This window comes from Balaenoptera physalus (assembly GCF_965194825.1).
Source record: "Balaenoptera physalus genome assembly, chromosome: 10".
Taxonomy (NCBI): domain Eukaryota; kingdom Metazoa; phylum Chordata; class Mammalia; order Artiodactyla; family Balaenopteridae; genus Balaenoptera; species Balaenoptera physalus.
Window position 1 is genome coordinate 12,408,113 of NC_138889.1, and position 14,481 is coordinate 12,422,593.

At 46.6% G+C, this 14,481-nt stretch overlaps 1 protein-coding gene across 4 annotated transcripts in view; it reads right to left on the reverse strand.

The window, feature by feature from the left end:
- The window catches only part of SORL1 (sortilin related receptor 1), a 160,776-nt gene that overhangs the window by 119,086 nt on the left and 27,209 nt on the right, over positions 1–14,481 (reverse strand). For all 4 annotated transcript variants that reach the window (XM_082410851.1, XM_082410852.1, XM_082410850.1 and 1 more), the window contains exons 4-6: positions 11,377–11,538; positions 9,913–9,980; positions 4,413–4,593 (exon numbers count right to left, since the gene is read on the reverse strand). In XM_082410851.1, the coding sequence (XP_082266977.1) occupies positions 4,413–4,593; positions 9,913–9,980; positions 11,377–11,538 (411 nt within the window). The remainder of the gene's footprint in view (positions 1–4,412; positions 4,594–9,912; positions 9,981–11,376; positions 11,539–14,481) is intronic.

A 14,481-nucleotide genomic window follows, 5' to 3' on the forward strand; every position in this document is an offset into this window, starting at 1 on the left:
GTGTAGAAGCCCATAGTTCTGAGGCAATAACTAAGTTTTTCCATTATCTCTATCAGCCTTAGAGACTTTAAATTAGCATAATGATGGTTAGAAATTGGCTTCCAATAGTGAAATTAGTGGTTGGTTGGTCAGAATAATGAAAGTCCAAATGAGTTCTCTCAGGAAATCTGCAGAATGCAAGGTATCTGAATTAGCCGTAATATCCTAAAGATAACACCCTGGCATGAAAAGGGCATAGCAATTTAGGGAGGCCTGTCACCTGAACTCTTGGGGGTTATGCCTCAGATTTATCAAGCTCTTGCATTGGAGGATTCTACCTGCCCGATGTTGACTGAAAGGCGAACAGAATCCTGCCTCTAAAACAACGGTTGGCAAACTTTTTCTGTGAAGGTCTGTATAGAAATACTTTAGACTTTGTGGGCCATCCTGCCTCTATGCAATGATTCATTTCTGCCACTGTAACATGAAAGCAGCAACAGATGACACATAGCAAATGAGCATGGCTGTGTTTCAATAAAACTTCATTGACAAAAACAAGTGAAGGACCATGGTTTGCCAAGCCTGCTCTAGAACCCTGTGTCTGCATCATCCGTAAGAACAGAGAGGAGACTCCATCAAGCTCATGCATCAGGTGTTGGCTCACTGCTGCACGTCTGTGCAAGAAATGTCTGAGCCTGGCTTTCAAGAGGGGCTGGGAGGGCAGCTGGAGACCAGCAGCCAGCCCTCACCTCCCTCCAACTGTTCGGCAACTACTGTTATCCACCAGGAAGTACCTCGCAGCTGTGTCTCACCAAGTTCACACACTGATGTCGGTCCCTTTGCAGAGGTGCCTCCCTGTTGCGTTAATGGCTCTATGATGTGGACTATTAAGTAAGTGAATTTCATGTCAAAAACCAAGGAATAAAAATTAAACTTGGGTTAAAAAAAAAAAATTGAAGGATTGTTTAGATTACACTTTTCTTTTACATTTATTTTTGTCTTCGTTTCCTAAGACAACTTTACCATATAATATGTGGCTATTCCAAAACGTTCTCAAGTTTTCATTTAAAAACAATTTATTGTGGTTACTTCCATAATACTGACAACATTTAGGTATTGCTTCTAACTAGTTTCTTTGTAAGCTTCTGGATCACTTTACTATACTATGTCCTGACTCCAGTTGGTAAAGAGTAAAGAATCAAGTTACCTATGACATGATAAAGCATCACTTGGTATTGTAAATTAACATACTAACATTGGTGATTATGATAGAGATTTTTTTATTTTACTCTTGTGGTATGTTAAAAATGTTTATGTTACGTTTTCAACACAATTTTAAAAGTCATTTTCAATTGTTAATCTTTAGACAATGTATTTTCAAGTTTAAAATATATTAATGCTTTTGAGGAAAAAAAATCATGTGCTATTCCAAAAATTTTTCACAAAGGGACTGTTTTATAAGTTTTATGATTCTACTGCTTGCTCTAGTCATCTTTCCTATCAGATTTGCTGTTGCAGGTATTGCACTCACTAGAGGCACAGAAACCTCTTAGGTTGTTTTGGGATTTCTCACAAAGGGAATAAATCTATGCATTGCTATTCAATCAGTGTGTCTGTGGAGTGCGGAAGGAGACTCCATTGTTTCCTATCCTGTCATCTTAGTGACATCTACAGCTATGTAATTGTTACGTTGCAAAAATTTTTGTGGATTTTTTCCTAGTGAATTTTGGTATTCCATAATTAATTAAATAAATAAATGAAAGAATAATTGAAAAAAAAAAAAAAAAAAAATTGAAGGGCATCCGATACAAAGCACATGTGAAGTTAAGAGCCAGGCCAGGAGGGCCCCAGAGAGTTAGGAAGACTTGAAAACCAGCTCCAGTCCAGAACCCAGATGGCTGCCCAGACATGTTCCAAAGTACTAACTTGCAAAGAACTGGAATCATCCAGTGCCGGAAAAAAGCAAAAGAGTTAATCGCCCAAAATCAATTTTCTATCGTTTTACAATTAGTTTCTTGACTTTCCTAATTTGATATGAATCCATTTAACATTAAAGTCACTCAGAACTCCCCAAAACCAGCAACCAGAGTGCTAGGCACACCCCAGGTAAGAAATGACACTTGCAGGCCTCAGTACTCCTACTGGCAGGGTTATCCAACCAAGGCCAATGCTGTTTATCCTTATGGCTTAGGACTCTAGTGTATTAAGGAGAAAAATACCCATTTTATTATCCACTGCCAGTTGTGTCCCTTCTCTCATCAACCTATCCATTGAGAAACGTTCCTTTGATAATATAACTATCATTGAAAGCTTCTGCATATAGAAGGCTTTAGGGAAGAATGTCTCAAATTTTGGAGACTCTTAGGCATCCTAGGGACGCTCAGGGGAAAGAATGCATTTGGGCCCTGCCATCTGCATTTGTAACGAGGGCCCTTGCTGATGCTGCTGCAGGTGACCCTAGGACAACACTTCCAGGAGGTGGCCTAGCTCATCTCACCTGGAGCCTCTAGCTAACACCACTGACCTTGGAATCTGGTGGTCTGTCCATGTGCTGAAGGAAGAAGCCAACACAACTACAATTTTGCCACCAATACCATATAAATCAGTAAGCCACACACAGAGTTGAGAGTTGACAATAAAAGAACTAATAATTTAATATCCCCCAATCCCATTCCCCCCCGCAAAGAAAACCCCAGTAGCCTAATCTTCCTAAATTAGGCAGGCAAAGATTCATTCAACTCTACTGTACACCTGCTATGTATCAAGCATTGTGCAAGATACTGGGTACTGCATCAGTGATGATCAAACAGACACGGCCCCTGATCCTACCACTGGCCAGGAATAGTAAAGAAATTACCACCGGCACTCTGCAAATCAGCTATGTCTACAGAACAGACATAGCTGTGATGGCAGAACAGAGGCACAGAAAGCTCCAAATGGGATATAACTTATTCTCAGGTGTGAGATCTAGAAATAATAGGGATAAGGGACTGCACAAGTGCTCTCCACCTCAGACCCTCCCAGCTCAGTCAGTAAAAGAAATCTGGGAATCAGTCACTGGGCCTTAAAATTGAGAAATTAAAATCACAAAAAGCACAGGCCCAAGAGACTAAAACAAAAAAGACCTATGAGCACCAGAGGACTGGAGACAAGGTTTTAAACACAACTGGAACTTGGGGTCACCCAACCGGATGTCACGAGGTACCAGTCCTCAGGCCTGACCGCTCACCTCTGCACTCCCAGCACATCCCTGCCTGAAGCAACTCAAGGATGCTTGTGTCCTTGGGCTGTCCTGTGTGCACGTGCGTGTGTAAGAGAAAGAGACAGACAGGCAAGGCAGGAAGCAAATGATCCAGGGAGTGACTCAAGGCAACAGCCTGACAGAAGAAAACTTGTCATAGTTTAGTGGTTTTAAAAAACATTTTTCAAGATGTGTAATGGGGAACCCCTCTGGCCTTTAGCCTCTCGCATCTTCTCTTTTGATTCCAACCTCGTTGCCTGCTTTCCCTTTTGGGGAAGTCCTCTCTCCACCCTAGAATCCTACCAAGGGGGTTGACCTGCTTCTGCCTGGCCAGCTACCAACATATAAATAAGTGAGAACCTGGAGGAAAACATGACATCTGATTTTACTCCCTAAGGTTAACAACGACAGAAAAGAGCAACTGCCCAGGCACCAGAGACCTCCGTCAGACCTGAGGTCAAGGAGGCAATGGTCGCGTTATGAAAGCAAGCTTACACCCCCCAGCAAGAGCAGCCCAACCTACTCTTGGCCAGGCCTGGTTTTTTCCTTTACCCAAGGGCAGTATGGTTGCAACTTGATACAGCTGCAAGGCAAGTCCTGTTAAATAATCAACTGTGGTTTTAAATGAGCAAGCCCTCCATTTCAGCATGTGGCTCCAACACATAAAATCAAGGAGAAGATTTTCCCAAAGCCTGAGAGTTAAGCTACTTACTGACAGCTGGAAGCTTAAGCACTGCTTTCCTTAGAGCATTAACTCCCACTAGCCAATGACTACACATTCTATTAGCCATGTAAATGAACATGTGTCCAAACCTCCCCAAGAAATCGGCCTGAGCTGCAGGGAAATCAGGTAGTGGGATAAAAGAAAAAAAGCCACTTAGCCCCACCCCTCCTTTCTGTGTTCTTTTCATTGGGATTTCAAAGAAATGTGTGTTGGTCAAGGATGCCTGGACCAGGAAAGGACCAAATTCCTAGCACCCAGAGACACTGAGTGGTTGTCTAAGCTTTTCTGCTCCTTGACCTCCCAGAACCTTCCAGGCCCCTTGGGAGTGTCCAGCTACATCCAGCACCTGCAGTCAAGCTCCCCCAGGCGCGTGCATTCCACCCCTGCTTGCATGGACCCTCCGTGCCTGATCACAGAATGCCCACCCTCAGAAAGGACACGCAAAAGCAGTTTACTCCTCGAACTTACCACCACCTTTGTGGCAAACATGTACTTGTCCCGCAGCTGGAAGTCCCTCACTTCCTCCAGGATCACCTCCAGGTTCTCCCGGGACTGGAAGAAGTCTGTACTTCGGAAAACTGTGGAGTAGCCAGAGGGTTCGTGCCGTTCAACGTAGATGGTGTTCGGCTTGTCGTAGGGATCGATTCCCCTGGAAGAAAAAAAAAAAAAAGCGGTTGTCATCATCTCCACATTGGGTCATTGGAGGCGTGGAGGTCCTGCCATGCAGACCATCAGTGAGAACTCAGGGTCACCATGGCAGCAGCTACAAGTGATGCTCTCTCTCTGTGCCGCAAACACATCCCTTTGATGGCTCCTTGGCTCAGTAGAGAGGGAAAGGAATTGCCACTTGTCAAGTATTTTCTGCTGGTACTGTTGTTTACAATGCAGCCTGGGTTTCACTCCAGGCAAGCTCCGGTGGGGTAGAGGACAGGGAAAAGAAGGAAAAGTGAAAGGCAAGTGTACTGATCCCCTTGACGTCCTTCAGAAACGCAGGGCTCAACTCTCCCTCTGTGCTTCTGTCCACACCACCCCCCTCTGCCTGGATGCCCTCTGCATATACTCTGATCTGCACATCCAAATCCTACTCGTCTTCTGAGATCAAGTGCAAGTCCCCCTCTTCCAGGAAGCCTTCCCCCATGCCCTTCTCCCATCACTAGCAATGTGTCTCAATTCCAAGCCTTTTTTATGAGGTCAAGAAAAGGGAGAAAACTGCCTTAAGTGGATTTTGGAATCAGTCTTCTCACTTTATACAATGGAGTTTCTTACCCACTATATTATACCGTTCACCATAATGTGTCTGTCTGAGCTTCCTAGACAGAATACAGATTCCATGAAAGGCCATGTCTTACATTTCTTTTTATCCTACAGAGTTCCTTGCTGCATTGATCTTTGCTGCATGGATCCATGGACATATTACAGAAGCTCTTCTAAACTGAAAACTGCAAAGTGATTAGATCAAACTACCTCAGAGAAGAATCTCTGCCCTGGTGTGTCCCCAAAGAAGGGCCCTAAGAGCAGCCTGGGAGGACAACTAACCTCCCCGAGGTTTCCTAACATGCACAAGAACACCAAGGCCAGGCGGACCATTCAGCAAGAGGGAAAAACAGTTGGAGAAATCTGGAGGAGAGCTTCACAGTGAGGGTGCAGTGATGACCCAAGGAGAAGCAGAAGGACTCATTAATGATTAATTCATACAAACCATCTTTGTACGGTTCTATAGACACAATGGCTCTCGGGATAATGAAGGCAATGATAGGAAATTCCTTCCAAGATGCACTGTCAGGAGCAAGTTCCAAGACAGAAGGGACGGGAAGGAAAAGAAAAGAAAGGAGGGAGGAAGGGAGGAAGAAGAAAAGAAGGGAGATAAAGAGAAAAACAAAAGAGCCTCTTTTTGCAAAGGGGGAAGACTTGACTTTGGCCCTACAATCTGAAGTCTTGGTCGGACACTGGAGAAACCAGCCGGTCCCAACGCGAGAAACTAATGTTCACCGTGAGATGTTCTGTGTGCAGAGCAGGGGAGGGGTGGGGAGGACGTGTTCTCTTCTTCTCCACAATTAGAAGTACTGATTAAAGTACTTCCTCTACCCTAGAGGATAGGCAAATTAAAACACGCTGGATATTTTTAAAAAGGCAGAGAGGAAGGGACCTTTACCCAGATATTGAGGTGGAGCTCACCTCTACTATTCCTTCGTAACCAAAAGCAGCAGCCAACAGCTAGCAACAGAAAGAGCTGTGAGGGCTTCCCTGGTGGCGCAGTGGTTGAGAATCTGCCTGCCAATGCAGGGGACACGGGTTCGAGCCCTGGTCTGGGAAGATGCCACATGCCGCGGAGCAACTAGGCCCGTGAGCCACAACTACTGAGCCTGCGCGTCTGGAGCCTGTGCTCCGCAGCAAGAGAGGCCGCGACAGTGAGAGGCCCGCGCACCGCGATGAAGAGTGGCCCCCGCTTGCCGCAACTAGAGAAAGCCCTCGCACAGAAACGAAGACCCAACACAGCCATAAATAAATAAATACAAATAAATTAATTTAAAAAAAATAGAATCTAGGCAATAAAGTCTAACCTTAAAAAAAAAAAAAAGAAAAGAAAGAAAGAGCTGTGACGTTCATCCCAATTCTCTTCCGTGATCCACATCTGAACCTCTCGTTTCTGAGAGCTGCTCCCCCAACAAATTCCCGTACTTGGCAATCGCTAGCCTCCCACTGTCCATGCTCACTGACACTGACTTCCTGTTCTCTTCACCCTCACTTGGAAGTTGCAAGCCTTGCTCTGTCTCTGAGCACTGTCACTGGTCCTCACCTGGCCGCGCCCACCTCACCTACAGGCTTTCAGGGGTGCTGCACAGGGCATCCCTGAAACCCGCCCCCATGGCTCATCCTCTGTCCTGTCTTGCCAGTCTCCAGCTCTGGATAACATAAATCACTGGTTTTCCTCACCCCTGCTGCTCCTAGGCTGCCAAGCACCGTTGAACAAAGTGTGCCTTTATTCTCTGAGAGGTTAGACTACACTCTCACGTATTATGGGGGATCCTAGGAGAAATCCCCCAGATAGCCTGAAATTCCCTGACACCAGACATGTAATTATCTACAATAAGACAGGCCAGCCCTTTCCCCTAGGATATCTATCTGCATGTCTGCACAGAGACAGAAGGTACAACACACAAATTCCCAAACGTGAAGCTTCTTTATTTAGTAATCCTGCTGGTTTGTCCTGTTAATATATGATTCTCTAAACAGAAAAAAGAGCAATTTGACCCTTTAAAGTTCAAAAAAAGCAAAAAATAAAAGTTCTAATGGTATTCCCTGGGTAGAGGTTGTACTCAGATGAGAGTGTGGTTTTAATCTCTCTAAGACTCTACAACCTCTGCCCAAGGAAAATAACGAGAGTCAGAAAGAGCTGCCCTCTACAAAAAGGAAGTCCACTGGAGCCTGAAGATACTCAGCTGTAAGGCCCTTCTCTGCTCCATCCTCTACTGTCCTTAATTACTAAGGAAGCAATACGAACTCAAAGACATTCCTCTTCAAACAGACGGCTAAAAGACGTACAGACAGCATCTACATCTTGTGGGGCCGCTACATTTAATGAGGACTAAAACTACATGTAAAAGTCAAAAAACAAATGACAAACGGGAAAATATAAATATAAATGAACATACACATACAAGCTCTTTCATATCACAAAGGACCAATCTCAAATATATAAAGAGCTCCTGGAAATCAGTAATAAAGAGATGAACAATCTAATAGAAAAAGGGCAAAGGGCAAGAAGAGACATGTCCCCAAAAAAGAAGTAAAAATGACCCTTAGGTTAAAAGATGTTCAAACTCATTCATAATAAGAAAAATGCAAATTAAAACTATACTGAGGGACTTACCTGGTGGCACAGTGGTTGCTCCCAATGTAGGGGGCCCAGGTTTGACCCCTGGTCAGGGAACTAGAGCCCACATACATGCCACAACTAAGAGTTCACATGCCACAACTAAGGAGCCCACGTGCCACAACTAAGGAGCCCGCGAGCTGCAACAAAGACCCGGCGCAACCACGTAAGTAAATAAATAAATAAAACAAAATAAAAAACTACAACTATACTGAGATACTAACACATTGGCTGTGGAAAAAGGCATAATTCTATGTTGTTGAGAATGAGTGCAAAATTTGACACTTTCTATAGAAAATTTGGCAAAGTTACAATTTCAATGCTTTAGTCACTAGGGATATATCAGTGCAAAACTGAAAAAAGTCCATGCCCTCGTGTAGTTTTATTCTATTGAAGAAAGACAAATAATAAGCATAATAAGAGTATATTAGGATGTGATGAGTGCTGTGCAAAAAAAGAACAGATCAGGCTACAGCAGATTGGGAATGACAGGAATAATTGCAATTTTAATGGGATCCTTAGGATAGGCCCCATCTGGAAGATGTTATTTGAGCAGACTTGAATGAGGTAAAGGAGCAAGCCACAAATATATCTTTAGTAAAAGCATTCTAGGCAGGGAAAATAGCAAGTGCAAAGGCCCTGTGGTAGGAATGTAGCTGGCATTTAATCTGAGAAAAATAATGATGCACATGAAAGGGTTCAAAGCAGAAGAACAACATGATCTGATCTGCTTTTAACAGGATCAATATGGCCATGCTGAGAATAAGTTGTAGAAGGACAAGAGTAGAAGTAGAAAGACCAGTTGGATGATTAATGAGTGACAGCAGTGACTTGGAGTAAAGCAGTAGCTGAGTAGTGGATCCTGGGTATATACTGAAGGTAAAGCCAAAGGGATTTCCTGATGGACTGAACGTGAAGCATGAAACAAACACGGAATCAGTCATGACTCAGAGTTTTTCCACCTGAGCAACTAGAAACTGAAATGGGGAAGATTACGTATGGGTAGAGCTGATCCAGGGTGGTGAAGATCAAGAGGTATCAAGTTTGGTGGGTGTGAATGGTTTGACTTTTTCCCACTGACCCACCAAGTCCACTCCTGGGAGTCTGCTCTACACATTCGTCTGCGTATGTACAAATTCAAGATTATAAACATCATCCCCATAACAGTAAGAGACCAGAAGTGACTAAGACCAGAAACAACCTCTGAAAGGTTAGCCCTGTTGATTTCACTTTCCTTCTCAAAAACCTACAATGGCTCCCCATTGCTTTCAGAATTCAGTCCAAATTCCTTTATCAAGCACTGCAGATTGTGACACCAACACCCCTTTCCAAATTTCACCCAATACACTGCCCAAGGATAAGACTCAGGGCTCTCCACCCCAGCACTGCGATGCCTGGTCTCTGCCTTGGGCCGTTCTGTTCCCATCTGGAAGTCCCAGCCTGCACACCTCCAAACAACCACACCCCACCTGGTGTGCGCATCCTGGATCAACAGTAACCGCCTCCGTGGAGCTGCCTATGACCCACCTGGAAGGAGCGTGGCCCTCCTCTGGCTTCTTATGCTATGTCCGTGGGACTTCGTGCTTCTTTCGTGATGTATGTTACATGCACAAAATGTCTTTTCTTCTCTCCTAAACTGCAATCTCCTTAGTAACTATATCCATCAGTTATTCAACTTCTTACACCCTAAAGCATCTGTTTTATATTCAGCAGACATTCAAAAAATATATGTTATGAATGAACAAATGAACGAATTTTAGAGAAAAATCCCCACTTCTGATATGATGCTCTAAAAATGAAGGTCTTTTAGAAATTCTAATACATGCAAGAGCTTCAAGATCCCCCTGGATTCCCTGACGGATTGAAAAATGCAAAAGCTCTGTCACTCCTCTCACAAGTTACCTTCCTTCCTCACCCCGCCCAGACCCCTGGGGAGTCTGTAATACCTGCAGCTCTCATTCCCGGGTCTGGAATGTGTCTTTCCTGAACCAGATGCTTCACATTTCAGGGGAGGGCAGATTTGCCCTGCATGAAGGAGCTAGAACTGAAGCAAGGGGATTATGTAACTCAAATTTCTCAGATGGCGCGACTTACCAAGAAACGGACTTCACATGTTCCTGAATCATGATCCAGGTCTGGCCAAAATCATCTGATTTCCAGAGCTGCAAAGACCAAAGCGACAAGCGGTCACGATGCAAGAGGCGTGATGTTAAGATCCCTGAATGGCATCGCCAGCACACACCCATGGAAACCCCATCCTCAACAGTACGTCACCTGTGAAGACAGGTGGGGAGATCACAATACCCAACTCGGTTACCCCACGTGCCAACAAGGGCAGGAGGGGCAGGACAGTTCACCTTTGCATTCCTCTCCATACAGTTACTCAGGTCTCAGTACCTCAGTATTGGAAGGAAGGAAAAACGATTGCGACTCGTCTTCCTTTTATGGCTGATCAGAAATTATATTTTACTCAAGACTGACCCTCAAGTGGTGGTGAAAACAAAAGGATTATACTCAGTACTTCTCGCCTGGGAAACAGTGTCCTTGAAAACCCATAATGGGACACAGTGATGAAAGCTGAATGGAGAGGACTTAGGGAATCCCCTGAATACACAGGGTGTGGCCATGAGTAACTGACTTGCTGATCTTTGCCCCTCAACTTCCAAAGACAACACCTGAGGGCTCCTGTGGCCCTAGGGACCAGGGAGTAAGAAGCAGGAGGCTAAAAACAACAATAATCCACCTGCACTGGTAAACAGCCCATACTTGGGTTACTCCCTAAGGCAAGTGAAGATAAACAGGTCCTGTTTTGGTTAAACAACCTGCAAAGAAAAAGAATCTTTCCAAGGTTCGTCTGAGCAAAGCCATTTGAATCTCACCATGAACCCAATCCTACAGGGCCAACAGGTTTCACAGGATTATGCCAGATCAATACTCTTGACTTGGCAAGTTTTAATCTTGAGATAGAAACTTACCTGGGCTCTCTCCCCACCTCTCGCCTTTCCTTCAAATCCGGGTTAAAGGAAGAAAATGCACACATTTATATTATATTCACACACATGCGTGCGCTCATGTGCACACGTGTGCACACACACACACACAGGAAGAATATTTAAGTGAATGGTAACTTCAAATAAATGGTAGGCAAGGGCAGTATGTTTAAGGTGGAGGATGGGAAAGGTAGAACAGAAATTCGACAAGAGGTCCCAGCACAGCTCAGATGCCAGCCTTCCCTACCTGGCGCTCTTTGATTTAATTCCAGAGACTCGATTTACCCCCAGGACTAACAGAGGTGTCCCTGCAGCGAGAAGGGCCTGATGTATAACTAACAGGGCCTGCCGGGGCTGGGTGTTGCTCCCTGGCTGGGATGCAGACCCAGGGTGCCAGGGGGATATAGTTTTCCGCCGCCGTGGGAAGTGAAATAGTAGCTACAAAGGCTCGGCCTGAGAGAGGAGGAGGGAGGGGCTGAGGGAGGTCACTCGAAGGACAGGCGATCCACTGGGGCAGAACAGAAACCTCAAGGAGCCCCAGCTGACCGTGTTCCGGAAGCTCTCTTACCTGCTTGTTGGGGTGAGACCTGTCAAAGCCCAGGAGGAGGTTGGAGGCCTTGCTGTGCAGGAGGAGGTCGGCTGCCCGGAATGGGATGGAGAAGCCTTCGATGGTGTTGCAGAAGTCAAACGTGGTCCAGAGGTACTGGGCATAAGCATCTGCAAAGATGTACTGCAGGGAAAGGAGGAGAGCTCAGGGCAGAGCCTGGCCGCGCCCCAAACACCCCTTCCCCAACAGAGTTTGAGCGCCCACGCATGCAGAGGCCAGGGGCCGGCACCCTCGCACATGGTTTTCTTGCCATCTCCCAGCAATGAAGAGACCCCGGTGCACACCACACGAGGCTCGGCGAAGGAAGGGTGCAGACGGGCTGTGCTGAAGCCAGATGGTGCTCTTGTTTACCCAGGTAATGAAGCGAGTCAAGCCTTTCTATTTTTTCTTTCAACTGACTTGGCCTTTCTCACTCCCTGGGGGGTCACCCGGTCACAATCAGAGGGTGGCTCTAGGAAGCCGGGCAGAGAAGGCCTGCTCTCCAGACTGGCTGCACACGGATGGGCGGCCAGCTCACTACCCGTGCATCCTCCGACACACCTTTCCAGGAAGACCCCTGACATCGCCCACCCAGGAAGCTTAGCTTCCCCTTCTTGCCCCCGTGCCAGGTGACAGGGCAGCTCCGAGGACCCAGCTGCCACTGGGGCAGGCAGACTCACTCCGGGGCACAGCGGGCAAGCAGGGGCCTCAGCTTATTTTGCTTCCCCACAGGTGAGTGACTCTGAACAAGTCAGGCTGGAGAGTGACTGCCGGCCTGAAGAGTTCTCAAGGGGAAAGGATCAAAGCAATTCAACTGAACAAATGCGCACCGAATATTCACCCTGGACCAGATGCCGAGGGTGCCCCAGAGAAAGCAGAGGATCCTTCCCCTTAAGCACCTTCCAGTCTAACGTGGGAGAAAGACGCGTCTACAGCCAACTACAAGGCAAGGGGAAATGAGACTAACTGAGAAACCATGGACAGAGTCCTGTGAGAGCACAGACTGTAGATCAGTTCCGGTTTGGGAGATCGGATATGACTCCACGGAAGATTTGGGCCTTGAAGGGCAGACAAGACTTCCACAGGGAAGGAACACGCCAAGTCGAGGGCAGTTTGAGTTTGGGAACAAAAGAGGAAAGAAAAAAAATACAGTATGGGTTTGATGGCAGTCTTGGGGCTTGAGGGAAATATCAGGAAAGAAGGCTGGAAAGCCTGGAAGGTGGCAGGCCTTGAGTGCACACAGAGAGCTGGAGGACGTGCCCTGCTCCCAGGAGTACAGGGTGACTCAGAGGACGACTGTGACCCAGAACCAGAGCCGGGGGGACCCAGTGCCACCAAAACTCAGCCACTGACATCCTAGAAATCAATGATGCAAAGGAAATCAGTCCAAGGACGCTTTCCCTAATTGATTCCACCTGCTCCAGACCCCGCTTCAGCTCGGAACCCTTTCAGCACGAACAGCTTCAGCCTGCAGGAACAATTCGCACTTGTCTACACGTTGCTTTCTTACATTCCAGCTCCTTCTCCTTCACGCTCTCTCCCCACGTCCAGTCTGTAAGCTTCCCAGGCGTGTGTTTTATGCGTTCTCTCTCCTCTGTTTCCTCCACAGCATCTAAGGTAAAACTCCAAACTCTGGAGAAGCCTAATTACATCTAACTCTAAAGGCTAGTAAATGGTATGAAAGCAAAAACTAGTGGAACCAAAGGCAGAGTGATAAAACAATTATGACCCTCAGAGGACCATCAGAATTTGGGGCATAAAAGTGTCCCCTAGAAATAACACAGCCCATCTTCCTGCTCTGAAACCGTCTTGGTTATTGGGGGCGGGAGTGTTCTCTCAGTTTGAGAAGTTTTCTCCAGAAACACCTATCCCATGGCTGCCTGCAGTTTCACATTTGAGGACCTAGAAATCACATGTCCGGCCTCAGAACGTATGATGTTCATGACAGTACCTATGATTTTTCTTTTTTCTTTTTTTTTTTTTCCTTTTGGCTGCGCCACGCAGCATGTGTGTCTTAGTTCCCCGACCAAGGATTGAACCCGTGCCCCCTGCACTGGAAGTGTGGAGCCTTAACTACTGGACCACCAGGGAAGTCCAATTGCCACAATTTTTCAAGAGGCACTTAGTATGCACCAGGCACTGGGCTGAACGTTTGCACACCTTGCCTCTTGTCACTCACAGCGTCCCCGCAGCAACTCCAGGCTATGACACTGTCATCTCCTCTCTTACTAACGAGGACACTGATGCTTAGACAGGTCGGCTGCCCAAGGTGACCAGGAAGAGGCAGCATTTGTATCAGTGTCTGGCTGGTTCATCAAACCCTACCTCTCTCCTTCCAACAAAAAGGCAGCCTTTCCCGAATTGAATCCATAGGTCTTGGCCTGGACTGCTGGGCTCAGCGAAGTCCCTCCTCTCCTAATCCAGTCCCCAAGCTTCCCTGGAAACGTTCCTGGCTTCTGCGACACTGTTGCATCGACGCTCCACGCCCCACCCCTGACCATCTGTCTTTGACTCTCTCTTGCCAGCCCCTCTGTCTTCTTCAGCTCCTTGCCCTCAGGTGACCTTGACTCCTCCATCCTCGGCTGCTACCGTGGTTTACGGCTCATCCTTCCAAAAGCTTCCACCACTGCCCCTCCAGGAGCACGCATTCCAAGACTCTCAAATCTCCACGCCCACCCTGATGTCTTCCCAAGAGTCTAGTTTTCATGACTTTCTTTACCTTCTCAGTCAGCATCTCTACCCGGATGTGCCCAGATATTGCTCTCTGTCCAAAACTGAATTCTTCGCCACCTGCCCCCCAAAACCCACTTCTCCCTCCCCATGTCCCAAGCCCTATATCCACGTGACACCTTCCCCAGCCCCATTACTCACCATTAGGGTCTGGTTTCTACTCCACTGCCTTCCCTTACTTTCCATCGGCCACCTACCCTGTTAGGTTTTCCTCTAAAAGGTTTTTCACAATCAGTGCCTTCCTTTTTCTTCCCAGTGCTACTAGCGTGGCCCGTGGTCCTACTAGAGACTATGAGGAAATTGGGGTCGGCACTGGGTTTTACTCATCCTCCTGGCTTCTAGGACCAGCAGGGAGTG